General features: G+C 38.4%; 1 protein-coding gene across 27 annotated transcripts in view; it reads left to right on the top strand.

The window, feature by feature from the left end:
- LOC137256363 (coiled-coil domain-containing protein AGAP005037-like) overlaps positions 1-27,301 on the top strand; it is a 240,659-nt gene that overhangs the window by 192,316 nt on the left and 21,042 nt on the right. For 16 of the 27 annotated variants that reach the window (XM_067794154.1, XM_067794160.1, XM_067794165.1 and 13 more), the window contains 2 exons: positions 24,582-24,783; positions 26,889-27,087. In XM_067794154.1, the coding sequence (XP_067650255.1) occupies positions 24,582-24,783; positions 26,889-27,087 (401 nt within the window). Of the gene's footprint in view, positions 1-7,124; positions 7,213-12,738; positions 13,481-19,468; positions 19,612-24,581; positions 24,784-26,888; positions 27,088-27,301 lie in introns of those variants that run through there. The other 11 variants (XM_067794172.1, XM_067794174.1, XM_067794175.1 and 8 more) reach the window with 7 other exon arrangements.

The following is a 27,301-nucleotide window of genomic DNA, read 5'->3' on the forward strand; positions in this document are numbered from 1 at the left end:
CGTGTTCATTTTGAACCCTGTATATTCTAATGCCTGTTTTTCTGTGAACATTCCATTCTAGAAACAAGGCTGACACACGAATGTGTCTTTTTAGAGATCTGTGTTATTGGTTAGAATGAGTGGGTGAGTTTGGTTCTACACCACTTTTAGTAATATTCACACAGTATACTGGCTGGGGATCCACGAAACAGGTTTCAAACGTTGTACCCATGTGAGAAATCGAACCTGGGTTTTCTGTGTGATGAGCGAACTCCCTAACCACTAGGCTACCCAACTGCCCGTCATTGGTTAGAGTGTGAATCGATACATTTATGATATCCTAAACATTTGTTAGGAAATTAGTGCCAGATACCAAACATGTGGGCTATTTACTTTTTTTAACATATTGGATACCTGTGATACCAAATATGCGGTGACTCTTAATTATGGACAGACTGGTTGTTACACCTGTCCTGTGTAACACAAAGAAATATTGCTGGATTGTTTGAGCTAATTGACTCTCATGAATTGATTTGTGTTGTATCAACACCCAAATTTCAACCTGCTCATGTTAGTGTGGGATGTTTTGGGGTGCTACTGTTTCAGACAGGGGGTCAGTGTTTGACAACTGTTTGACAGCCATTGTTAAAACATTTAACTTGTGGGGCTGCTTGTAGTAGCTTTCAGTCAAAATCTAACTGGGCTACTGTTTTTTCTGATAGCATTCCTATCATTGGTTTCAGGTGGAGATTTTGAGATTCTGCGGTGAGACATTTTTGCTTTGTGTACAACAAAGCTATGTTCAGTCTTGATCGGTTGTTCAACGTGCAAGTGTACATGTACTCTGGTAGTCTTGTTATCCTGTAATGCTGTTGACAGAGAGACAGCTTAGCTTGGTTTAGTTACGTTTGGCTTACTTGTAGGAACTTTCTGTTCCTTTGCTTAAAAAAATTGCTGCTGAAAGAATGTGTGAATAATTTAATGATAAAAATATATTTTGATTTTTTGTTAAAGCTCATAAATTGCATGATGAAGTTGTCCATTGTAAAGTAATTATGTACATCTGCCAACATGAATAAATATGCTATTTATAATACAAATGGCTAAATGATAAACTTTCCTAACTTAGAATAAACAAAATGCATAATGGAACTTTCAGTGCTTAATGAATAATGAAAATAAATGATATTTCACAAAAGATATTGTGTAAAAAACACAAAAATTACTGAATTTTTTATAAGGTTTAATTTCCAAAGTTGAAAATTTGTTATATTACATTCAAAATTCCCATTTTATGCTGCGTAGATACTTCTAAAATGGGTAAAGCACTCCCCATTATCTCTTACGCTGTGAGAGTAATCTGTGATGGTCTGCAAGATTATATTCAGTAGTGTAAAGAAGAGAAAGTTAATTTTGAGTTTTTACAATTATGTATTTTGAAACCTTTTTATTTTTACAATCATTCAACAGGGTACAGCCATCAGTTTAGTTATGTGTCCTTGACATTATTAATGATTAAAATCATTGCAGGATGATGAAAAGGATAAAAAAGGACCTAGTGCACAGTTCATGAATGGTTTAAGACATATCATATTTCCTTTCTAATCAGTATTGTCCAAGGTTGTAGTTTAAAGCTGATGAAATAAAAGGCCTGTAATATCATGATTTCATTTATGTGTAAAATCACATCAATTAGGAAGGAGTTTTGAAGCCTTGCAGTTTTAGGTTTTGTAACTGAAGTAGAATTGTATCACATATCTGATCACTCATGAATGGTTTACGTGACTTACTACAAAAGTGTTAAATAATTGCACAGCTTTAGTTAAACATGCACATTTTTTTTTCTCTAGGGTTATTATTTGTTGTTGGTTTCAAATATAGTTTGAAGTACAGATGAAAGATAGATATATACTGTTACGCTTAACATTGCCACAATAATGAATATCATAGGGATTCAGTGACACGCAAGTCACAATTAGTCATGAAATCTGACCAACCAATTCACACAGTTAGTCACCAAACATGACCAACCAGTCCATTAAGTCACCTCATAACAGTTTGAGTGAAGGAGTGGGTGAATGAGTGAGTGAGGTTTTTCTCTGCTTTTAGAACTATTCTGCAGTATTATGGTGTGGGACACTAGAAATGGGCTACCCACATTGTATCCATGTTGGGAATCGATCCCAGACCTTCAACATGATGAGTGAACACTTTAAGACCATTGGACTACCCCATTGTCTACATTGTCCAGGTAGCCTGAAATGATAGCAACAGTAACAACAGCAACAACTCAGTTGTCATCACAGATTCACACATCCACAGTTAAAAATACATCCCATTTAATCCAACAAGTCTGACAGTAAACTTATCATCTTCCCTGTCAAGCACTTCCTGTGCTTAGATGGTGTGCCGCCATACTCTTCATGTGCAAGTTGATCATTATAAAGACGTTAACGCCACATGCAATAATTACAGACAATTATACAGATGACATATGTCGGAGGCAGTCGTGATAGTCAGCATATCGTGACACTTAATGACTTCTTACTGTGCTGATAGGGCAATTTCTGACTTCTCCACACTGCTGTGTCTAGCTCCTCATTTTGACGGCTTCCGGCAGGGTTCGTCCACCTATGTAGAGTACCTTGTGAGTTCTTATAGTAGCCATAACAGGTGAAGTGAAAAGGTTTGTTTTAGATAATTACAAGACTAACATCTAGTCCCTGAAAACATATTTTACAGAAAAAAATACTTAGTGAAAAAAAAATGAAATAATGAAAAGGAGCCCTGAGACTCTCTTAATTTTCTGCGGAAACCCAGACATACCACATTTTCAAGACTTGCATTGGCTTTCTTGGATATATTTTCTTCAGGGTTTGTATGACAGATTAGAAAATTATATGACGTGATTGGTGCAATTATTAGTCAAGAACTCTGTCACATATATTTGGAAACATTAAACATGTATTGATAAAAATCAAATGATTGAAAACCGTAGTATTTGTCAGCTGTTGATGATGTACTGTCAGTGGGTCACAATGACATGGAACTTCTGTGATGCAGTGATACTGAACTGCTCTGTCAGCTGCAGGAATGACTGAACAAGCCAATAATATTTATTGGTGAACTGTTGTCAAAATGTTAATCAATCTGAAAAAGGATATGATCTATGCATACTCATTGTCACTGTCACAATAAGCTGTGCAGAGTTATGTCCCTTTTGTGTGACAGGATCAGAATAATGGCACGTCAAAGCCTAGGTTTATCTTTTTGGGGATTATTAGTTCCTTGGAACATCTAAATTGTACCTTACTTGGACTTTGCTTCTGTTTAATTTGCGAATGGGGAAAGCAGTCACTTGCCATGCAAGTCCCATGTTGGATTGCCTTTATGGGTACAATCCTTGAACCCTATTTCAGGTGTCCACCACCATGTTTCTACAACCACTCAACCACTCACTCAACCCCTCACTTACTCAACCACTCACTCACTTAGTCAACCACTCATTCAACAACTTACTCGAACACTCACTCAGCCACTCACTCAGCCCCTCACTCAGCCACTCACTCAGCCACTCATTCAACCACTTACTCAACCACTCACTCAAGCACTCAACCACTCACTCAACCACTCACTCAGCCACTCATTCAACCAGTTACTCAACCACTCACTCAAGCACTCAAGCACTCACTCACTGAGCAACTCACTCACTTACTAAAGCACTCACTCAACCACTCATTATGCAGACTGCAACAAACAACATATAACTAAAGTGTTGTCACAACAGCACCAAGCCAAACTCAATCTGTCTTACACAGCACCAGATACCTCCCTAAAGATATTAATCTTGCAACTATATTATCACCCCGTGACTGTACATAAATGTGGTGATTGTCTTAATTCTTTATAGCCAATCAATCCCCATTAAGTGTCCTTCTAATACCTGTCTATTGCATCTTTATAGCAATATCCGCTCAGGACATCTTTTAATTTGGAAATCTATTAGCTAAACCCTTGATAAAACAACCGTTTCACTTGCCCAACCAACTATAATGATTAAGAGAGCAGTATCAATTATTTCATAGGCAGTAATACACTTTGGTTAGGAGAGTCTCGATCATTCCCTGGAGGGTAATTACCTGTGTTACGAGCAATCCACGTGCAACGAGGACATACATTGTTCACGAAGATGAACTACATGACAATACATGTGGGCTGGCTATATCATATTTTTGTAATCTGAATAATGAGGGGATACTGTTTCTATACATGTTATTGATAGTTCTTATCACGTTTCACAGAAATTCTCTCATTGACAGAATAATGTGGATTTAAATTCAGATCCTTTTGGCAAAAATAAGTCATTGCAAAATATGTTCTTGTCTGTTTTTGTGATTATGATTTGGCTGTTATTTATTTTAAAAAATGGGGTATTTAAAAGTACTTCCAGTTGAACCCATTCAGCTATGGTTAATTTAACAGTGATTACAACTTGCATCCCATTTTTTTCACAGTCTCTGTTCTGGCATCACGTTTTGTTCACAGTTTCTTTTCTGGCATCGCATTCTGTTCACAGTCTCTATTCTGGCATCCCATTCTGTTCACAGTCTCTGTTCTTCCATCCTGTTCTGTTCACAGTCTCTGTTCTGGCATCCCATATTGTCTCATCTTTAGCTTCCCAATGCCATCACCTTCTATTCACCCTTGATCCAAAGTCATACATTTCCAAAGCCTGGAATCTCATTTGGGAAAGGTTATTTTCAGTAAAGCTAAAATACTTGAGCTACAAATCTGTGCTACTCTATACAATAACAGCACCTTGTGTTAGTTTACCCAACAATCTATGTTTTCATAGAGCTGTTGAACAGATATTGAAGTACCGCCTTAAAGCATCATCTTATATTTAAGCCTCTGACACCCAAACAGGTTTCATCAATGACTTATAACATGAAGTGCCTGGTATGCCAGACCTGAGTCATCTGGTGTACATGTAGTGAGACATGGATCATCAATCTGCCTACTTAACACTTATAACGAGGAACCTTAGTCTGTCTCACAGTCCCTGAACCACATTATTTTCCCCGTCTTCCAAGCCTACTAGGGCAGTACTGAAGCCCTAAATTAAGCAAGTCTAGATTTCCTCAGGTTGAATCTCAGGTCTCCCTGCGGCTCCTTTTCAGTTTGGATGGGTTAGTTTGTTACTATCAAAATTATATATATTCAGAGACTAAGCATTAGTCTGTGAGGAACCTGGGCAGACTTGAGTCAAAATTGATCTTCAGTAAACCATGTTTCTCATAAGAGGCGACTCAATGTTGGGTGGTCATGATCTCTGAGTTTGTTGACACATATCATTGTATCCCAGTTATGTAGATTTGTGCTGATTATGTTGATCAGTGGATTGTCTGCTCCAGGCTTGATTGTTTACAGACTGCTTTCATATTGCTGCAGAAAAACTATGTGCGGCATTAAAACACCAACATGACAAACTATCAACATCCCAACAAGTTAATATGGGATTAAAACTAAACCAAGCTCGGGAATCAAACAAGGTCTCCATTGTTAAAAATGACCACATGGCCTGCCATATAGCTGGAATATTGTTGATAGAAGTGTCAAACTAAACTCACTCACTCACTCATAGTGATAGCTGTGCTACAGTCTCGCAAAGACTACAGCCTTACAATTGCAGCATGTAGTACTACAAGTAGCTAATGGGAAGGTGTTTTCTCTTTGTAAGTTTGGGTGTATGATGTTTTAAGCCTTATTCCAGCAAGGGACATCAGAAATGGGCTTCACACTTTGCACCCATGTGGGGAATCGAACCCAGGTCTTCAGCTTGATGAGCAGACACTTTAACCACTAGGCTACCCCATTGCCCAGGCAGTTTTGTCATCCAGCTAATCTTATAGTGACAAATTGTTGTTAATGGCAGTTGTGTTGGTATTTGGACCCTTTGATGTCTGTCTTGGTCTGTGATTGTTGACCTCTCATATATACTTACATGTCCTACTTACTGTCTATGAGAGCACTTGTCTCTTGTTCAGAGCTTACGCTTTCTTAGACAATCAGACAACCAATTGTTCACCTTTTCTGGTTCAGCAGCCCTCTCTTGTCCCATTTTCTGCTCCAGTGATGTATTCTCCACCCTTTTTAGATTTGTATGTGATCTATGTTGTTCAGGGTCAAACCTGAGGGTTAAACCCTTTTGGTGAATGTTTACGGTCACCTTCAAATTTCATCCCACATTGACCTGACACATCACAATAAAACTTCAACTCTATTTAAAGTCATCAGACCAACTCAATCGCTTGCTCGCTCGCTCACTCAAACACTCACTGTTGTTTTGAAAAACTTTACACAATATACACACTGGAAAATAGAACCCAGACCATCTACTAAACAAACAAACACCTTACCTTCTAAGCCAACCAGCTTGCTTAAGTCAGGTTACAATCTCTGGCACGTTTCTGCCTGTCATGCATAACAGAAGCGAATCTGTTTTTATTTCTGTTTCCTTTGCATCAATATTTATCTAACTTCCAGCAGATCGGCCTTTCACATCTGTGACTGTAGCAATACTATGTCATGCTGTGTCAAGATTTCCACTTTGCAAGGAGATGATTCATTGCACAAACTCTCCAGGTATTTTCTAATATGCCCTCTATGGATTTGCATTGAATATGAAAGTTTAGATTGTGCTATGTCATCAACTGGAAAATGAAAGTTGAAAAACTATTTACCTTTCATAACCCTGAATTGCATGATTTGATCGAGCAACCCTTTTACTTTTACTGTTGCTTTGACAATGTCACAAATGTAAAGTGCAGTTGAAGCCAGGACTATTGGCATATTTCAAACGAGTTCGGTTTGATGTTTTCAAGTGGTGCTTTCCATCATTGACAATATCCAGGGAATTAGACCTTGAGTGCCAAAAGGTACCAGTAATTTCATTTGTTTGTGTGTATAGAAGTTTGAGAAAAATCTATGAGGAAGTTGAACCAAATTACCTATGAATCGATTGTCCTGGCCGGGGACGACCGGTGTTCAGTGACGTGAGCAGCAATGACCTAGATTTGCATCATTGCGCACACTTGCAACAACAGTGCTTCAGTACGGGTGATTGACAGGCTGCATCCAGTGTCTGCTGTGCATGATTTATGATGATGACATGGAAGTAGGGACTGTGTATCTCGCAACTTGTTGAAAGAAGCGGAAGGCTGATCGGAGGTTGTGAGTATTGTAGATTATCAAAAGAAAGTGTTGGCTTTGTTTTGCCTTGTTAAAGATTTATATAACTAGAATAGAGTATAAACAGAACAATGTTCGTCAGTTTGTACATTTTGCGACAAAATATTCCTTTAAGAATGGTTAATCCATGTATAAAAGGTATCAAAAATTTATATGAGTAAGACAGAAAATTAAGATAATACTTAGAAATATGATTACTGTTTTGTTCAGTAGATGGTTTGGTATCTTGGAAACATAATTGAATAATTTAAACGGAAATATGTACAAATAATTTGAATCATATACTACTCAAAATATGTTAAGGAGAACCATTTCTTTCACATTACTGTAGATGATGTGCAATCAGGTTGTCCTTAGCTTATTTTGTGTAATGTATGTGCTGCTTGGAGATATGTAAAAGGTAGGTCAAACATCTATTATGAATGGGTTTGAAAATATATAACATTTCTAAGATGTGAAAGTGGTTCATTATCCATGGAAAAGTATATTGCATTTACAGTGTAAAAAGTGAAATTGTTTTATCTTAACCAGGTGAGACAACTGCTGTTCAATTCTCAAACAACTTAATAACATTAGTATCAAAATTATTGGTCCCTTTCAGCTACCCTCTACCCCTTGGAACATAGAACAATAAAATTGTAACCAATCAGGTTAAAGAGTTTGTCAAGGTGAAAGCACACCTGTGAAGGTGAAACATGTGATATTCGTCATTGACTATTTATAATAATTGTCATTAAAACAGCATGATGGCATGAGAAGTAGACATCACAACAAGTCCCCAACCATAGTACAGACATATAAGTAGTTGTGTGACTCATAGCATCACAATACCTTTGCAAAAGGAACCTTTCACCAACATGGCAGTTATTCTGTTGGTGAATCAGCACTTTTTTTTAGATGCATGGTAAACATGAAAGTTACAGTGAGCGTGATGCTGGGTCTTGTCTGATGCAATGGTGCGTGTAGCAAGTGACACGTATTGAGGTGCACATTCTGAGTGTTGATGCTGTGCAGACACGCCGTGCATTTGGTGGTGCCATCATCATCACCATATTTTGACAACATTGTGCATTTAGAGGACCACACATTTACTGATTTGGGACACACATAAGGTTAGTTTTCATACTGTGCTATTTCTTTGAGGTTGTTTCATTGCTGTAAAATATTTATTTAAGGTGCAAATGTTGACATTTTGTTTTTGGACGTCGGCTTTTATCTAACTAATAAGGCTGTACTGTCTTGGTACAGAGTGGTATAAAATATTTGAAGGATTTAAATAGGGTGGTAGGTGAGATCAGGGTGATTGAATTGAGCTGGAATGGATTTTATATACATGTGCAGTTTGTGAAGCCCATTTTGGTGTCCCAGGCTTGTACTTTGCTGGAAGATGCATAAACTTTGCTCTTTCGCTCATTCATCTACTTTCACTCTTTTACCTGCTCACTCACTCACTCTGCAATGTGGATACTTTCATTAGGGCCCTGTCTCCACTTCACCCCCTTTGTATTCTCATCATTCAACCCTGTATCACCCCAATGTAGATACATTTGCACATCTCACACTGCACCCTTGTCATTGTTCCATCAGGACCTGTAGCCCCAGTACCAAGCCTACATCACCTGAATGTCGATGATTCTGCGCCACCAACTCCATCATTGCAGCTGCTGTACCCCATCCTTCACCCAATGCTGCACCCTACCCCCATGACATTCTCCCTGTTTGAGATGTCTGCTTCAGCCCTCATATCCCCTATCCTCCTCCCCCACCCTTCACCCCCACCCTCTAGGACCCTGAGCTCTTCCAGCTGTCATGGAGTTGTCTGTTCCAGAGGGTTACTAAGAGCCTTCCGTTTCACCACAACCTTCAGCACCACACTCTTCATTCCTCATTCCCCACAGTGCCCACACAACCCCAACCCCCACCCACGATTCTTGGTTCTCATAGCAGTTTCCATGTCTGCACTAACCCTCATGCCCCTATCCTCCTCCCCTACCCTCCACCCCTCACCCTCTAGGGACCATAGCTCTCCCAGCTGTCATGGAGTTATCTGCTCCAGAAGGTTACTCAGTCTCCCATCTTTCGCCATCATGTTGTAATATTTATTGCAATCGATTCCTCATCCATTATATACTACCAAATCAGTCCATGACACACTCTGGGTACAGAGTGTCTTTCTTCTGATTATCTGCCAAAACCCTGAAAAATCCATTTATACACGATCACGTGTCCCATAATAGATTCTGCAATTGATCATTTCAAATATTAGCATATACCTGTTTCGCCATGGTAATGAAGCAGACATACTTTCAAGCTGTAGGCATCATAGGGCGCAAACATATCATGGATAACTTGTAAGTGTTAAGTCTTTCACTATACTGAAGCTGTGATGTTCTGACCTGGGGATACTGCCCACAGACAAATCAGGTCAGCTTGACCAACTTCAGGCAAGGTAAGGATGTGATAACAGTTGATAATATTGCCCATCTGACTGCTTTGATAGAGGTAGAAGTTGTGGTAGACAGTTAAATTAAGACGGTATCAGTAAGAGTACAGAATCTAGCAGAGCTGATTATGTTCCCCTATGGACTGATTGTGACTGAGCGTAAAACATTTTGAAATATTGTAGAAATGGTAATCTTTTTCGTGGATGTTTCTAGGTAACAATGGTGTCAGCACCAGATACCAAATTTTGGTCTTGTTTTATCCTCATGGGTATATAAGTTCTGGTTTTGGTTATATGAGGTAAACTGGAGTTTTGTGCTGCTTTCAAGATTATTACACTGACGTGCTAGTCAGGACTTCCGTACTGCTAGCCCACATAGATTTCTTGTTGCAGTTTGACATGGATGCTTGCCTCTGTAACATAAATGTTAGACTCAGGCACATTGTATAGCCTCCAGGTTGACCAGTAAACATGTCATTAATGCCAAAGGAACAATAATTACCATCTTTAGCATCATTTGGTGTGACATAACAAGGGGTTCAAACCACTGGCATACAGCTTTCTGGGAACCACTTTATCAGGCTGTATTGCCAGCATCCTGCTCTTGGTGTCCTCAGGCCTGACATTATCACCCTTGCAGTTGCATTATACAAGTAAATTCTCTTAAATTTGATTAAAGTACATTTTCTCAAAATAACTAGGCATTTAATATTTAATAAGTTTGGCAAATCTAATCAGTGGAAGAATTCCTTTATAATGAAATTGATTCAAAGTAGAATATGAAACATTTGTGGAAATAATTTCACATTTTCTGTTGAAAGATCTTTCATAGGAAACTATCCATGTCAGTTTGGCCGAAACTTTGTCTTTGCTTTAGGTATTAATACAAGAGAAGTGTGTCTCAAAGACGGCATTAATGTGACGTTGATCAGTGTTGTGATTAAGCATGAGTGTGGAGACATCAGAGAGAGATATTGATTGGACAGTTGGGAGGATGGTGCAACACCTAGAGGAGATGTATGTGGAGCTGAAGATTGAAGCTTCAATTGGAGATGAAGCTTGGGACGATTGTTTGAAGTTGTTTGAAGCAGAGTTGTGTGATAATCATGTACATGTGCATGTATATCATGATGGTGTCAGCTCTTTGTTCCAAACAATATGGAGTGTCATGGCAACGCATTCTGACAACAAATGTGATAATGATGACTTTGATATATTCTTGCTGACAGTTAATGACAGCTGTTGATGATAATGTTGATGATGTATTTAATTGGGAGTATGCCAATATGAGATGAAGATTCATCTGTGATGATGATGATGGTGATGATGATGATGATGATGATGATGATGATGATGATGATGATGATGATGATGGTGGTGGTGGTGGTGGTGGTGATGATGATGATGATGATGATGGTGGTGGTGATGGTGGTGGTGGTGGTGGTGGTGGTGGTGGTGGTGGTGATGATGATGATGATGATGATGATGATGATGATGATGGTGGTGGTGGTGGTGGTGGTGGTGGTGATGATGATGATGATGATGATGATGATGATGATGACTATATCATGATGGTGATGAAAATGATGAAAAGATCATTGTTAGTCATGAACAGTGGGGTAGCCTTGTGGTTAAGTCACTTGCTCATCATCCAGGTTCAATTCCCCACCTGGGTATAACATGTGAAGCCCATTTCTGAAGTCCCCAACTGTCATTTTGCTAGAATCTTCAAAAGCAGCATAAAACCAAACTCACTTATTACAAATCACTCACAGTTTGCTAATATTGTCAGCCACATCATTCAGATTTAAAAAATCCAGCCAACAAGACATTGAGACATGATCAGCACCTATGGAGGAAGGAATGTACCTTTAAAATCATGGCAGGTGACATTTGAATGGCCTTCAATGAAGTGTGACCTTTGCCCCCAAGGGGTCACTGATAACAGGTAACACATAATCCACAGCCTGCTGTTTGAGTGACATATGGTAACACATATATCACTTGGCAAGCCGTCCTGCATTCAGTCGGTAACCAATATTGGTTGTATTCGGCCATAAACATCATCATAAAAGTATATATAGATATATGATTGATAAGGCCTGAACATTTTTCTTTGTTTCACATTTATATTGTCCTTGAATTTATAGTTTTGTTTACATTTTTTTTCCCAGTGTTTCTATGCTGCCAGTGGTAAAATATATCCCATTAAAAAAAAGTAGGGAATATTGGATTTACAGGATTTATAAAATGCAATTGATGAAGTCAAAGAGGAAACAAATGATGAAGAGCAATTATGGGAAAATGTGACAATTTATTCCATTCCTTTGGACATGTTTAATCTGTATGGATGTATATTACTTTATTCTCATATGCATTCCTCTTATACATTGGCATGCTCACAAAATGGAATATCCCCTACTTTTTGTTAGTGGTATATTTGGCAATGACTTTAAGTTTAAACTGCTTCAGGAAAAAATGACTGAGGATTAAAAAACATTTCATTATTTAAAGTACATTTCATTGTCAGACCAACACAACTTTATCTCTTAGCGCCCAAGAATATGCCTTTATGCCTTCTGAAAGAATTGAATTTATTTTTCTTCTTAAACATACTGACTATATGTTTCAGAAATAAAATCTGTTTTGAAAAGCTTTAATTATTTGGATCCACTTTTACATACAATACAAATCATCTTAGAATTGCTTGCAAACTCTTGAGAAGGATGCTTTTTATCAGTTTATCAAATTATGTTTTTTTGTGTGCTTTAAACTTATTTCTTAAACAATATCTGCAATCAGATAAGGATTTTATCATTGAAATCTATCTTAATGATCTGCCACTTTGCACTGTAGGTCGGAAGGATTTCTAAATGTTGGCACAAAAATGACATTATCTTAATGGGCAATTTCCTGTGTGGTTAATGATTGGACCAGTGAGGTATTCAACCACTGACCCATAGCCTTGTCATACTGAGAGAGCTTGTGCTGTTATCTCCCTTGAGGTAGAAGTACATGATCCACATTGTGCTATGGGGCATTACGACACAATGACAACACCTCAGTGGGTTGTCGACACAACATCAACACAACGCCTCAGTGGGCACCGCGACCCACAATCACCTTCAACCCACCTAGGTCATCATCGATCCCAATGGCTGGCGGATACAAGGTGAAGCCTGTCACATGACCAAAGCGACAAGACATGCACGTTTGGCAGTGCTGTAAGATGCAGATGCATGTTTGACGCTGTTGCGCTCCCTGCAGACATGAAGTCAATCTGACAGGCTGCACATTTGCACATTTAGGTGTTGAACTATCCAGCATGATTCAAAGACATGTTGCGTTTGAAAGGAAAAAGGAAAATTCTGTATAAATAGCTTCAGGATTCCAACACACGTGGAAATCTTTACGGAATATTATATGGAACTTGATTTGTTAAATGGAATTTACAAAAAAAAGGAGGCACTGAAACTATTATTCACGGATGTCAAACTGTATTCTCGAGGACAACTAAATACTTGTTGCTGCCAAGACATCACAGAGATCTACATCACCATTCACACATCAAAAGTGTTTTAAAATGTTCAAGAGCTCATTTAATTTTTGGTGTGAGTCAGGGATAAAGACATTTCTGGAAATGACAAATGAGTTCTTTCCATGCTGTCGTGGATAAATCTGATGTTTTGTGTCTTTTGTTTGGAAACTGGGGTCAGTTAATTCGTGTCGTGTCTAGTTCCAAGGACTATATTGATTAAAACGGTTCTGCAGATTCCACCACACAGACGTACCCAGAGGATGCACAAGGTGACAGAGACGTTTTATTTGATTCAGTTATTTTTTTTCTTTTCTTTCTTTTTTTTTTTTTTTCAAATATTTTTCACAGAATGGAAACACATTTTCTCCCAGTAAGTGTATGATTATCAATCAGTTGTAGAACTTGTAGATATCATTTACAAAATACAGTTGTCACTCCTACGTAACTTTTGTATATTTCACTCTTACAAGTTGAAGCATGTTGTGAGATGCTTGAGCGAAGATGATTTCTCCTGAGTTTTGGTGTCTTTACATGATCTCCTGCATTGACTTAGGATGTCGTCATATTATTCTCTCATTCAACAACTTATATTATACCTATTGTGCATGACCTGAAAGTTGTTGTATCATCTTTATTTTTTCCTTAATGTATCATGTCATGTCATGTATTCAGTTTAAATTGAGAATGGGCTTTGGTAGGCTAGTGGTTAAATTTGACTTGGGTTCGAGTCACCAGTTCACAATGTGTGAAGCCCATTTCTGGTGTCCCCTGCCATGATATTGTTGAAATATACTGGACAAAATAAGTTAGGGATATTGGTATTTTTATGACTGATATTTTATCAGTATGTCAGTGAATAAATTCATCATTATTCGTAATTTCAAAATTTACAAATAACAGTAACTATTTTTGTCCAGTGTATATCTAAAAGTGGCAGAAAACTGAACTCACTTAGTTTAAATTAGACTCATTTGCATACTGCAATAATGCTGAATGGCATAAAACAACACTCAGTCTCATATTCTGGAAACTTGTGTAGGGTGTCTGGGTGAGACTTCTGGCTGAGGTTGTGGGGCTTCTGGGTGAGACTGTGGGACTTCTGAGTGAGGTTGTGGGGCTTCTTGATGAGACTGTAGCCTGGATAACTGGTTGTGAACACTGTATTGTCAAATTTTGAGTCACTGTATTCAGATGACATGTTCATTCTATCAACCACTGGTTTCCCCAGCCTACAACAGGTTGGTGGGATAGCTTTGTGGTGAAAGTGTTCGCTTGTCATAATGAAGACCCAGGTTTTATTGCCCGTATAGATGCAAATTGTGAAACCCATGTGTAATGAAGTTCCTTTGCTGGAATATTGCCCAAAGTGGTATAAATCCGTTTCCTTGTGGTGAAAGTGTTTGCTTGTCATAATGAAGACCCAGGTTTTATTCCCCGTATAGATGCAAATTGTGAAACCCATGTGTAATGAAGTTCCTTTGCTGGAATATTGCCCAAAGTGGTATAAATCCGTGTTGACTCACCCTAGCCTAAACACTATCATATCAAAACCGACTTGACTACAGACTGCAGTGGGAACAAAACCATTTTGAGATTGACATTATTTCCACCAAGGGAAGCATGTGTTGGACGTATCATTTAAAAATGTCAGTAATTGAAAATATTTTTTTTTTAAATTAATGTTCAGCTTTATTTGAGGTACAGGTTTAAAAATATAACATGAAGGCATTCCAAAGGTGTGACTCACATCTGTTAGGGCATTATGACAGGCTGTCTATAACCTCTTGCTCAGACAAAGACAGCAGAAATCTACCCCTTCATGGCCTACTTGTACACCTCCCCCTTTTCTAAAGACTAGGTTCTCGTTACATACAATGTGACTTCAGTGTAGAGGTTTTCTGAATCCCTTTTATTGTGAAGAGTTGTTTCCCTTGGGTGTGTCAGAACCCTGTGACAGTGGATTAAAATCCCAAATTTGATGGTGGTTTCCAAGTGGTTAAAGCGTTTGCCTGTCACATAAAAAATCTGAACACAATTCTCCACATGGGTACAATGTGTGAAGCCCATTTCTCGTGTCCTACATTATATTGCTGGAATATAGCTAAAAGTTGCATAAAACTAAACTCACTGACTCACTCACCTTGTTCGTTCCCTTTACCATAGTTTAAATGTCTACTGGTATTCTATTCACTTCTCAGATCAGGGGGAACTATGTAGTCATATAGACCCTGACACGAATATATACAAGAATGACCATACAAGTCTGGAATAGATTTCCACAGTTTTAGGAACTGAACATGAATAAAATCTCTGTGGTTCTTTTCATTCTATCTTCTGAATGTTTTTAATGATTTTTGTAAAATACGTTCATTTCAGAGACTAGCTGTTAGTCTATGTCGCCCTGGATAATTGTGTTTGTGACATGACTGTTTTGAAGAAGTCATTTAGGAGTGTCAAATGAGTTAGATTTCCATGTACAATAGCACCTGAGTCATAGTGTACAAATGAGAATCAAAAGCCTCCCATGCCTGTCATAATCACCATCTTTAACTTACTGGGTTACGAATGCAATGGTGTATGAGTCAGATTTTGTGAAGGATATTATGTTTTCAAGCAGGCAAACATGCCTGTCCCCTTATTCTGCAATTAAGAGCAATGTACGCTTGTCAGATTTCTATGTTGGTTAATGTAATCCTCTAAATGTGTTTTGAGCACGGAGGATCAATTGGTATCACAATACTGCAGTTCACCATGAGTTTCCTCCCTTGCCCTTACCAGGATCTGCTGGAGATTGGTTATGATCCATTGCTTGTCAGTATCACTCAGTATCACAAATTGGTAATATTCAGTGGCAACATCTGTCATTATGACTCGTGCTTTGATCACGTCAAGTTGACGTTTGATGAAATAACTGAAATACTAATTGAAAAGGGGTAAAATGCAAACCCTCTTGTGAAGACCCGAGTTGGAATAAGTCTCCATCACCCTTTGGTTGAAACAAGGGACGATATTCAGTCAAACATTCGCAGACAAAATAACCGTAGCACTGGAATGATCATAGGTCAGTTTTAAAGTATGAGAGTTACGATCGGCTTAAAGCTACAATTCACCCTGAGGACGCAGGTTTCAATTCCCCACATTTCTACAATGCATAAAGCCCAACTTGGGTTTTCCCCACCATGATATTGCTGGAATATTAGCAAAAGCAGCATAAACCCCAAGCCACTCACTCACTCAAGCACACAGTACTTCAGGGAATGTGGGGGAATCATTGTTAATCATCTTGGGGGATCTCTGTATTGATCGATGTATGTATTGTATGTAAACACAGGTTTTCATTGTCTAGGTGTACCTAACAATTAGTGTCAAGAAACTGGTACAAGTAAGTAGTGTAATCACATATTACTCTTTCGATTGACGTCATGAGACATCCAAAACATTACTTAAACATGAAGCACACACCATTTTTTAGAAATATTTGGGGTTTTTTATTTCTGGATTTTTTTTTTCTGATATGAATAACATGTTGAAGCCTTGAAGCCTGAACTTCCCTGGAATGAACATTGAGAAATGATGTACATTTCATCAGATTTTGAGTAGGTGCAATCATTAACACTGTCCTCATTCACAGTCAGATACTCATACCTGCTCAGGTATATAAACAAGACACGGCATGATCTATGGTGGAATAAGGTAGTGAAAGATTATCATTGAATATTTACATGTGGAGGGATTGGCATTACTTCAGTTTTGAACGTCATATAACCACCACACAACTATTTGAAGCAGATGTGCTGAGTGTGAAAATTCTGAGCCGGATACAACTTTTAGAGAAAGGTGGGGTGAGCACTCTTGAGAAAGGGGAGTGCACACGCTTGAGAAAGAGGCAGTGCACACTTCATTTTCATCTGTTCTTATGGTCATTTAATAGATTTTCAGGAGAAAAGGGCAGGGTGCGCAGCCCTGCAATCTCCTCTCAGGATCCGCCTATGAAATCGACAAGTTCAAAGCCTAGTGTCTCCTAAATGGGAATTTAAACTGGCTTCTTTTAAACCTTGGCTGTCAGACTATTTGCAGCTAATTATACTCCAACGAATCACATAATATATCACCAAAAAATAATTTGTTGTGAACTTGATGAAATGAAGTATTGACATATTCACAACGTATGTGGTTCAAGGTGAGTGAGTGAGTTTAATGATGCAGTGCTTTTAGCAATATTCCAGCAATATGGTGGGGGACACCAGAAATGGGCTTCTCCACATTGTAATTGAACTGGGGTCTTTGGCATGACAAGCAAACACTTTAACCACTTGGCTACCCTACTGCCATCAGAGTTCAAGGATAAGCCATTGTATTTTTCAGAGAAGAAATATGATAAAACCCTTGTTTGTATGCTGTGCCTTTGAGGCAGGTGAATGCTTGTTATTTTATCCACCAACCCGCAATTACAAACAAATCTGAATTTTTTTACAGATCAGTTTTTCTGTAGTCTTTAAAGCAACTCCAGCTTTAAAAACAATATTTAAAGTCTTTTCTGTTTTATTCCACTGGCAATGTATAATACATTTGAGATCACTTTGAAAGTTGTTTTCTTTTTCAATCCTTTTTCACCCACTGATCGAATTTTTAAAGAAACTTTTTCACTGTCCAAAATCCTTGTTACACCATCTCTTAAAGTGGTTTCAACAGCCTGCAAAGTTTGACAGCCCTTGAAAGTTTTTCATCTGATTGGTCGTACATTGTGAAACAGACATGCATGAAGTTGTAGTCAGGGAACAATGGTGCATTGTCACCTAGAGTGTTGTGTTAACAATAGGCTGATTCAGACTTTTCTCCTCTAGTGGTGCCTTCAACACAAAACACATTGTGTCACATTGTGTCACAGCCATCTTGGGCAGCTGATGTAATGTGAAGATTGTTATAGGCTGACATGACTAGGTAAATAACGTACTTTAATCTTTATAATTGCAGGCCAGTCTTAACCTCAGAACAAGAAACCTACATGTGGAATACGTATACATGTTGTATTTTTAAGAGAAATTTCACAAATGATTAAAATGTGATAGATTTTCAGTGAAAACAAACACAGTAACTCACACAGGCCTCTACAAATTCAGTGCAGGTGTACTCAGTTTTGTTGTGGTTTCTGTTGAAAATGTGGCTGGTTAATCATTACGATGCAAACTTCAGAGGCCTTGTGTCTTGTTTGTAATTTTTCTGGCTATTTCTTTTCAAAGTGTGTAGTTTTCTATTGTTAGGTATCTTTCTTTTGGTGAACCTGAATTTGATGTCAGTAGAATGGAATTTGGGCCTGTTTTGATGAAACATCATATAAATGCAAGAGGTCTTGTGAAATACGTCTTAATTGAGAATATGTTTTAATCTGTTTGTATTCCACTGGAGAAAATATAGTCAAGTATTGAGTGTATGAGAGAGTGAGTATGGTTTTACACCACTTTTAGCAATATTCCAGCAAAATCACAGTGGAAGGACACCAGAAACCTAGGTCTTAGTCAGGATTAATGAAAGCTTTAATCATCTTCCTACCCCACCACCCCTCGTGTGTATTAACTGATGTGGATTAGATGGTTACAATGGCAGGCTGGCACCACCACAATTGTTCATGACATCGACCACTAGTCTGATCGTCTTTTTATTTATGTAGTTTTAAGTACATGTGAAGAGTTACACACTTGCAGGAATCTGCCATTTTCCATAATCAATAACATTATTGAAGGTCAGGTCGAAAATAAATTGTAGTCGTTTGTAATATCATCTTATGTTTCGTCTTCATCTTGTCACAAAGGGCAGTGGGTACCTTAGGGATTAAAGTGTGCACTCATCAGCCCAAACCACTCACTCACTCACTCACTCACTCACTCACTCACTCACTCACTCACTCACTCACTCACTCACTCACTCACTCACTCACTCACTCACTCACACATAATATTATCTGTCAATGTACAGACAAGCTTTAAACATTGTAATTAATTATTTTTTATAAAACGTATATTTTAGCTATCCAGGTCGTCATTGCTGTCAGATTAATAACTCATGATGTACATAGTAAATTTAATAAAAGATAAGTAAAATAATGTTCAAAAGATTTTATTTAACTACCTAGGACTGCTGCTTTGCCTGAAGTTAAGTACCTTAAACTAAATCCCAGCTTGAACCGTGTCATATTGCACAGCATGTCTTCCTAAGTTGTAATCAAACTGAGCCCTACATGTTCTCCACTGTGCACCTGTTGACCTCCAGCTTGTCGTCAGTTTACCTGGTGATTGCTCTGTACCTGTCTATCCATCAGAGAAGACAATCATGTAATCTGTGGACACAGAATTACCCACTGGCTCAACTGCCCATCACGCCTGTTGTGTACACCATGGCTGGGGTGAGTGACCTAACCACTGACCAAAGCTTCTGTCTTTATTACAACCAGGTTGACACACTGTTGTAACCAGCCTTGTAGAATGATGACATAGGTGTTTGATAAGCTGTTTATTTCATAGGGTGTTATAACTGGATTGTGATATTGATGAGTAATGCTCTATGTTGTCAGTAGCAGCTTTGAAATCAACAACATAGTGACAAGTGATGTTCATGTCTATTTCACTTCTATGTTTAACCTTGAAATAGACATCTGGTTTTGTTTATTTAAGGTAGATTACATAGCATGACGTTAATGATAATGTAATCGCACGATGACAGGGTATTGTTTAATGCTTGAGTAGTCTTCTCTACAAAGGATTGGCTGTTCAGTATTTCTCTGCCCAAATACCGCCCAGTGTTAACAATATTCAATCATGACAGGGCTTGGAATTCTGGCTTTTTAAGATCTAGGATCCCAATCTATGGACACCTAAATCCTTTATCTTATCATTCAGGTCATGACAGCATGCCTTGACATAAATATTATTTTCAGACACTTAGTATTTATACATATTTAATGTTTTTGAGCTGGATCTCAAGTGTATAATCAATAGAATGATTTCGAATCACAGCCACCATAATATTAATGAACATTTATGAGACTATCTTGTAGTGGTATTCTGTGGTGATAGGTGTCCTTGACTTGGCCAGTATTTTCCCTGAAGAACTGAGATATCATATCTATTGCTGTGAGTCATGTTCATTATCTCCGAACATTGTTATCAATGTCCATATTCTGTACTGTAAAATGCAATGTGAAACAAGTAGAACATTCTCGCTAGTAAGGGTTTGGATTGAATATGTGTTTGAATAGGAAATAGCCATGATATTTTAGTTTTGGTTTTCCTTCAAAATAATTATCTTCAGAGTTTGTTATAAAATCCAGTATTTACAAGAAATGGTGAAGAAATTTATGTACAAAATTCCTCTGCTAAGTTACTGGATTGAAATAGGTCCCAAGAAAGCAATGGTTCTGAGAGGATGAATGGATTTTTTCATTTTTCTTGGTGCTTTTGTTGGTTGATTATCATCAGACCCCCAACTGTTTGACATGCTCATGATATCAACCTCTGGTTCATCTTATCAGAACTTCTATAATTACACATGACATAGATTAGATATGCCGTTGATGTGGTGTTTGGCAACAAATAAACAAACAGGCACATTATTTACAAATGTAAAAGGTGTCTGGATAGCCTAGTGGTTAAAGTTTATGGTTGTCACACCAAAAAACGGAGCTCTATTCCCCTGATGGTTGCAATATGTGAAGCCTGCCTTGATGCTAAAACTACGCTCCCTCACCCTAGAATTGAAGAGTAGGCTAGCAGTTAAAGTGTTCACATGGCAAATGAAACACACTGATAGAACTGGTTCCATTTCCTCACAATATAAAATGTCATCTGTCATGTCTTTGGTGCAACATGTATTGCTTTTAAAACATTCCTGTGAATGTCTCGAGGTGTTCTTCAAGGAAAGGTGGGCTAATTGTCTATGGCGCTTTGATGTTATGAGTTGTCTCCCTTAGCCTTGCCCAAATTATTATTCTGGATTTGAATCACACATCAGCCTGAGTATATTTCCCGCTTTTAACCCCTGGCGTGTCATGTAGGTGGATATAGTCGTTGCCTTGTCTGTCTGTCTGTCCATAATCATTTTGTTTCATTGGGTTAACTCAAAAAAAGGTAAATACTTTCCAACAAAAATTGATAAATATAATAAACAGAACCTAGGGTGATGCCTTTTACTATTTACAGATTTTTGTCATTTTTATATTTTTTGGTTTCTGTGGAAACATTTTGCACAACTCGAAAATCATCCAAAATCATTGAACTTAGCAACTCTCCAAATTTATGAGACAGATCTTGATGTGGCGCCTTTTGCTATTTACAGATATTCGGCATTTAAATTTTCCATGATGTCAATTGAAATTATTTGGACTTAATCTAAAAACACATCAAGCTGGATTTTAAGTAGCTGTCACATGATGTGTTCTTTCAAATATGTGGGGTCTAGGGGGACATGTCAACTTCTGATGACTCTTGTTTCAGCATCATAGCATGTTGGTCTTTCAAAGAGAGCAGTACACTCATGAAGATCAGGGAAGATCGTTAGCAACAAATGCTTATGATAGAAGGGGACTAATGGGATCAGGTGGTCAGACTTGCTGACTTGGTTAGCACATGTCATTGTATCTCAGATTTGTACATGATGCGTATGATGTTGATCACAGGATTGTCTGTCCCAGACACGATTATTTACAGACTGACACCATATTGCTGGGTGTGGTGTTAATCAACAAACAAATATAGAGCTGTAAACATGTAAGATTACCTTAGCCTTTCTTCAGACATCAAGCCATATGTAGCTGTTTTAATGCTAATGGAATAACGTTCAGATGAAGGTTTAGTCAAACTCACTCAATCAGTCAAAATGCTTCTTTTTCTTTAGACTGGGCATGTATGGTCCTGTTTAGGAATAGAGACAATTGTCCTTTTGACTGACAAATCCAAGTGTCATATGGCACATGTGATAACGTGTATATCATTCATGGAACATGTGCTGTTCAGGATATGCACTTCAAGCTGACATAGTGATGATAAAGCAGTATTTGAAAATCTACCAGATTATTTGGGCTGAGTTCTCATTCATTTAAGATTAAGAAACACTGTACTTGCAAATCTATGGATAACAACTTCCTCTTTTTGTTTTTGTCAGTCTTATGCTTTCCAGCTTCGAAAATGACTCTTGGAAATGATGCAGTCAGTTTCTTTTTTCTCTCTTTCTTTTTCACATTTTCCAGTATGTTACTATTTCTTTATTCCTTGCTTTTCTTTGTTTCCTCCGCCATATAGCTGGAATGCGGCGTAAAACTAAATTCACTCATTCTTTGTTTCCTTGAATATTGGGAACAGTGGAGCAGCCTAGAGTGTTCACTCTTCACACCAAATGCCGGGTTTGATTCCCCACTAGGGTACAGTATGTGAAGCCCAGTTCTTTAGTCCCCTGCCTTGATATTGCTGGAATATTGCTGAAAGTGGTGTAAGACTCACATACTCACTCACTCACTTACCCATTGAATTATTTTTTTTTCACCTTTTCAAATTTGTTTTTCTCTTTTTGTTCTCTCTCCTTTCTATCACTGACTTGTTCATTTCACATGATTTCAAATGTTTGCTATTTTGACACTGCTGTCAACAATTTTAAATTTCATAAATTTTATCTCTTATTTTGAGTTTCATTTTGGTGATGTAGCTGGTAAGTGATGTTACAATAATTGAATCATTTGGATATTGCTATCTGGATATTGCAAATATCTCAGAAAAAAATCAGCTCTTTCCTCTTTGTCAGCAGATATTTTATTTTGAAGTCTTAACTATATCCATTAAGAGCCTCACAGATACTTCATCTTGCATGACTCACACCTAGGGCTATTACTGGTGATAATCAACATACACATTATCTTTCATGGAGAAATAGTTGTCAGAATCTTATTTCATAAACCTGGTGTTCTTCAAAAACATAATGTAGATTGTTGCTCTGGTTCCAGTATAGCCTTCTATTCTTTGGCAGTTTCTGGCTCCATTGCAACATTTACCATTTATCAAAACAGCATTATAACTTGATGGGTGAACTTGATGGGTGAAAGGTGTACCTCGACATTTTTTATTTTTATTCTGTAGTGCCTGTTTTTGTCGTATATTGGCATGGCTGGGATTTAATAATTGATAAGCATGTACATGATAACCATTTATCAATAATTGGGACGTTGTAATGGCTCCTGTGAGAGGCGTGTTTGTGAATTAGTTATAAGGCTGTAGTTCTGGCAGAGCCAGGTGACCTACATTGTGTAGGAGCAGTGTAGGGAGCTTGACTGTATGCCAGCTGTAGTAGAGACGTAGAGAACATGACTGTATGTCAGCTGTAGCAGCAGTGTAGGGAGTTTGACTGTGTCAGCTGTAGTAGGGGTGTTGAGATCTTGACTGTAGGCCAGCTGTAGTAGGGGTGTGGAGAGCTGGACTGTATGTCAGCTGTAGTAGGGGTGTAAGGAGTTTGCCTGTCGGACAGCTGTAGTAGGGGTGTGGAGAGCTGGACTGTATGTCAGCTGTAGTAGGGGTGTTGGGAGCTGGACTGTAGTCCAGCTGTAGTAGGGGTGTAGAGAGCTGGATTGTATGTCATCTGGTGTAGAGAGTATGACTATGTCAGCTGTAGTAGGGGTGTTGGGAGCTGGACTGTAGTCCAGCTGTAGTAGGGGTGTAGAGAGCTGGATTGTATGTCATCTGGTGTAGAGAGTATGACTATGTCAGCTGTAGTAGGGGTGTGGAGAGCTGGACTGTAGTCCAGCTGTAGTAGGGGTGTGGAGAGCTGGACTGTAGGTCATCTGGTGTAGAGAGTATGACTATGTCAGCTGTAGGAGAGGTAGGGCTGAAACGGTATACAGCGGTGTATTCATATTGCAGTATTTTGTTGTTAGCTTGTCACACCAAAATTCACTTTTAAAATACAGTATGTTCGGTTTACTTACCAAAAATATCATCTTACTGACCTAATGCACATTACTTTCGGAATGTCATCACAAGTGTTCCATGTCATTTAGTTCTAGAGGACATCTTCATGTAGCTACAGTTTCTGACATTTCTGTGCCGCTATTGTCAACAACTCATGCTAAGTCACTTGGATGAACAAGATTTCTTCTCAGAACATAAAACCAAACCAACAGTGCCTTTCCACGAAAACATTTATCCTTTTGAATTTCATGGCTTACAAACAAAAAACAAAATCGTGCCAGACAGAAAGCTGTGTACCATGATACGTACTGAACTGTGTCATGGCAAACAGATGCACCTTAAGTAGGGTGTAGAGAGCTAGACTGTATTTCAGGTGAAGTGAAAGTTTTCTTTTTTCAACAGGTGACATATTTCCTTCTATTTGCAGCAGCAGCCACGACAACGAGATCACCAAAGGAGGCGCACAACAATCGTAACCTACAACCCAGATCACAACCGGTCTATGGAATATGACTCAGGCACGATGTCTGACGTTGATCTGCCCCCCAGCAGCTTTCAGCGGGGAGGCTTCACAAGGTCCAGCCTACCGATAGTGCGAAGCTCATCCAGCACATTTGACAGACCTTTAGGTAAGTCCAGTCTACCGATAGTTCGAAGCTCGTCCAGTATATTTGATAGACCTTTAGGTAAGTCCAGGCTACCGATAGTGCGAAGCTCGTCCAGTACATTCGACAAACAATAGTGAGTCGCGTACAGTCTGCATCACACTGGAAGATGTTTTAAGGGAAGTAGTACCACTCACAGGCAAACTGTAGCGCAAATGGGTTGCACAGCATAGAGAAAATGACAAGTCTTATTACATGCGAGCAAAGTGAGCAAAGGTTGGCTACGTACTTTCCTCGCTTTGGTCCAAAAAATATTTTTCATGTCAAAATAAAATACTGCCACCATCCAAGGTATACACCCATTTCTTCACTAGGGTGTGTTCTTACATTTCCATCCCCATGGTGAACAATTTCTCACGTGAGCTATTTTTTAGTCAACATTTTAAGCGCAACTTGTGCTATTCAGACTGTTCTTCACCTCCATTCCCCCTTCCAGCTTCCGGTTCAACGGAGTGAAGGAACAGGGGGGTATTATTCCATATGGAATACTTACAGTTACCTCCCAAAATGACAGAATTTTTTTTTCTATGTAGAGTAAGTGTTACAAAAATTCTAACAAAAGCGATGACGGATAAGACAAATAAGTCTAACATGACATGGTTAATGATAAAATTAGGCAATATAGTATTTCATATTTATTTCTGCTTATTCTTATTCCGTTATTCCGTTCAACCGGAGGCTGGCTGGGTTAATGGAGGCAAAGAACGATCACAATACCAAGAGAGGGGCTTAAAATGTTGGATAAAACATATTTCATGTGAGTAATTATTAAATATGGGGTTGGAAACCTGAGAGCACAACCAGGTGAGGAAATGAGATATACCTTTGATAGTGGTGATATTTTATTTTGAGATGAAAAATATTTTTTGATTCGAAGCGAGGAAAGTATGTTGCAACCTTTGTTCACTTCGCTCGCGTATAAGAAGACTTGTCATATGCTCTATGCAGCGCAACCCCTTTTGCACTACAGTTTGCCTGTGTACCACTACACTTCATGACTCTACTGTTAGAAACACATGCAATCTGCATGATACTGAAAGTAGTTTTAAGGGAAGTAGCACCACCACACTGCATGACTCTAGAGTTACTGGAAGTAGTTTTAAGGGAAGTAGCAGCACCACACTGCATGACTCTACTTTTGAGTTACTGGAAGTAGTTTTAAGGGAAGTAGCACCACCACACTACATGACTCTAGAGTTACTAGAAGTAGTTTTAAGGGAAGTAGCACCACCACATTGCATGACTCTAGAGTTACTGGAAGTAGTTTTAAGGGAAGTAGTAGTACTACACTTCATGATTCTAACTTCGGAGACACATGCAATCTGCTAGCCAGCAGGGGAGGCACAGAAACTGCTAGTCTGTGTTCAGTAACTGCACCTATTCTTTATAGGTATATTGATCGTATGGGTCTACATGCTATCTGTGATTGAAGTAACTGCCAGACTGTTCCTGTAATCACAGCAGTGTAAGGATTGGATTCTCAAAATGCAATTAAACTTAATTTGTTGATGGTCTTAGCAAGGGTAGTTTCCTGAAAATGCAAACTGGCTTATTTGAAGCGAAGAGGCTATTTTAGCAAACTGTTTTCATTCCTGATGTTTATCTATGGACCTCTTTACTTATGTAAATAGTAAAGTATATTTCAAGTTTTACAAGCATAGGCTTTCGTCTACTTCATATTTGTCATTTCTGTGCCATTATTTGACAACTTAATGGTGTTGTATATTTCATGTTTTACTTGCATATATAGACTTGCACTGGTCTATAACATAAAAATGATTATTTTAAAGGATAATTTCTAAAGATATAGTAAGTAACGGACTGGGGTCCCTACTGTTGCTTATCTATACTTGCCCCTTTGAATAATGGAATTGCTATATATCCATATACTCTACATTCAATACATCCCTGGAGCTAGGCCACTGCATATACTAGAACATCTTCACATGTAATGTTTGGTAGTGTTTTATTTGAATACATGACACGGTTCTGTCTTACATGGACATTGTATTGTGTTTATTGTGGTACAGTTGTGTGATTCATAAACTGAATTATCATGTTGATTTCAGGTTTGGTGTTCCTTATATTCCGCGATGAGACCAAGAAAGCCCTGCTGCCCAATGAGATCACCAGTCTGGACACTGTCCGAGCGCTGTTTGTCCGGTCATTCCCAGAGAAGCTGTCTATGGAATTTCTCGACTCACCGAAGAGAAAGATTTACGTATTAGAACCCAAGTCTAATATATACTTCCAGTTGGAAGATCTCAGGTAGGTACAATGTCTGCTAACGCCGTCAGTTCCAAATTTATTTCCATGCTTCAAATGCTCAATAACATCCTGAAATTGGCCTACACATACTAATTGTGTCACATCTCAAGCAGTAACACCAGCTCAGGGATGCATCTCTTCCATGGAATTATGAGGCAGACGCAGTTGTGTCTGCCAAAGTCTTGTTGATAATGTGCAAAGGATAATTTCAACA

The sequence above is a fragment of the Haliotis asinina genome, chromosome 11 (genome assembly GCF_037392515.1).
Source record: "Haliotis asinina isolate JCU_RB_2024 chromosome 11, JCU_Hal_asi_v2, whole genome shotgun sequence".
Lineage (NCBI taxonomy): Eukaryota > Metazoa > Mollusca > Gastropoda > Lepetellida > Haliotidae > Haliotis > Haliotis asinina.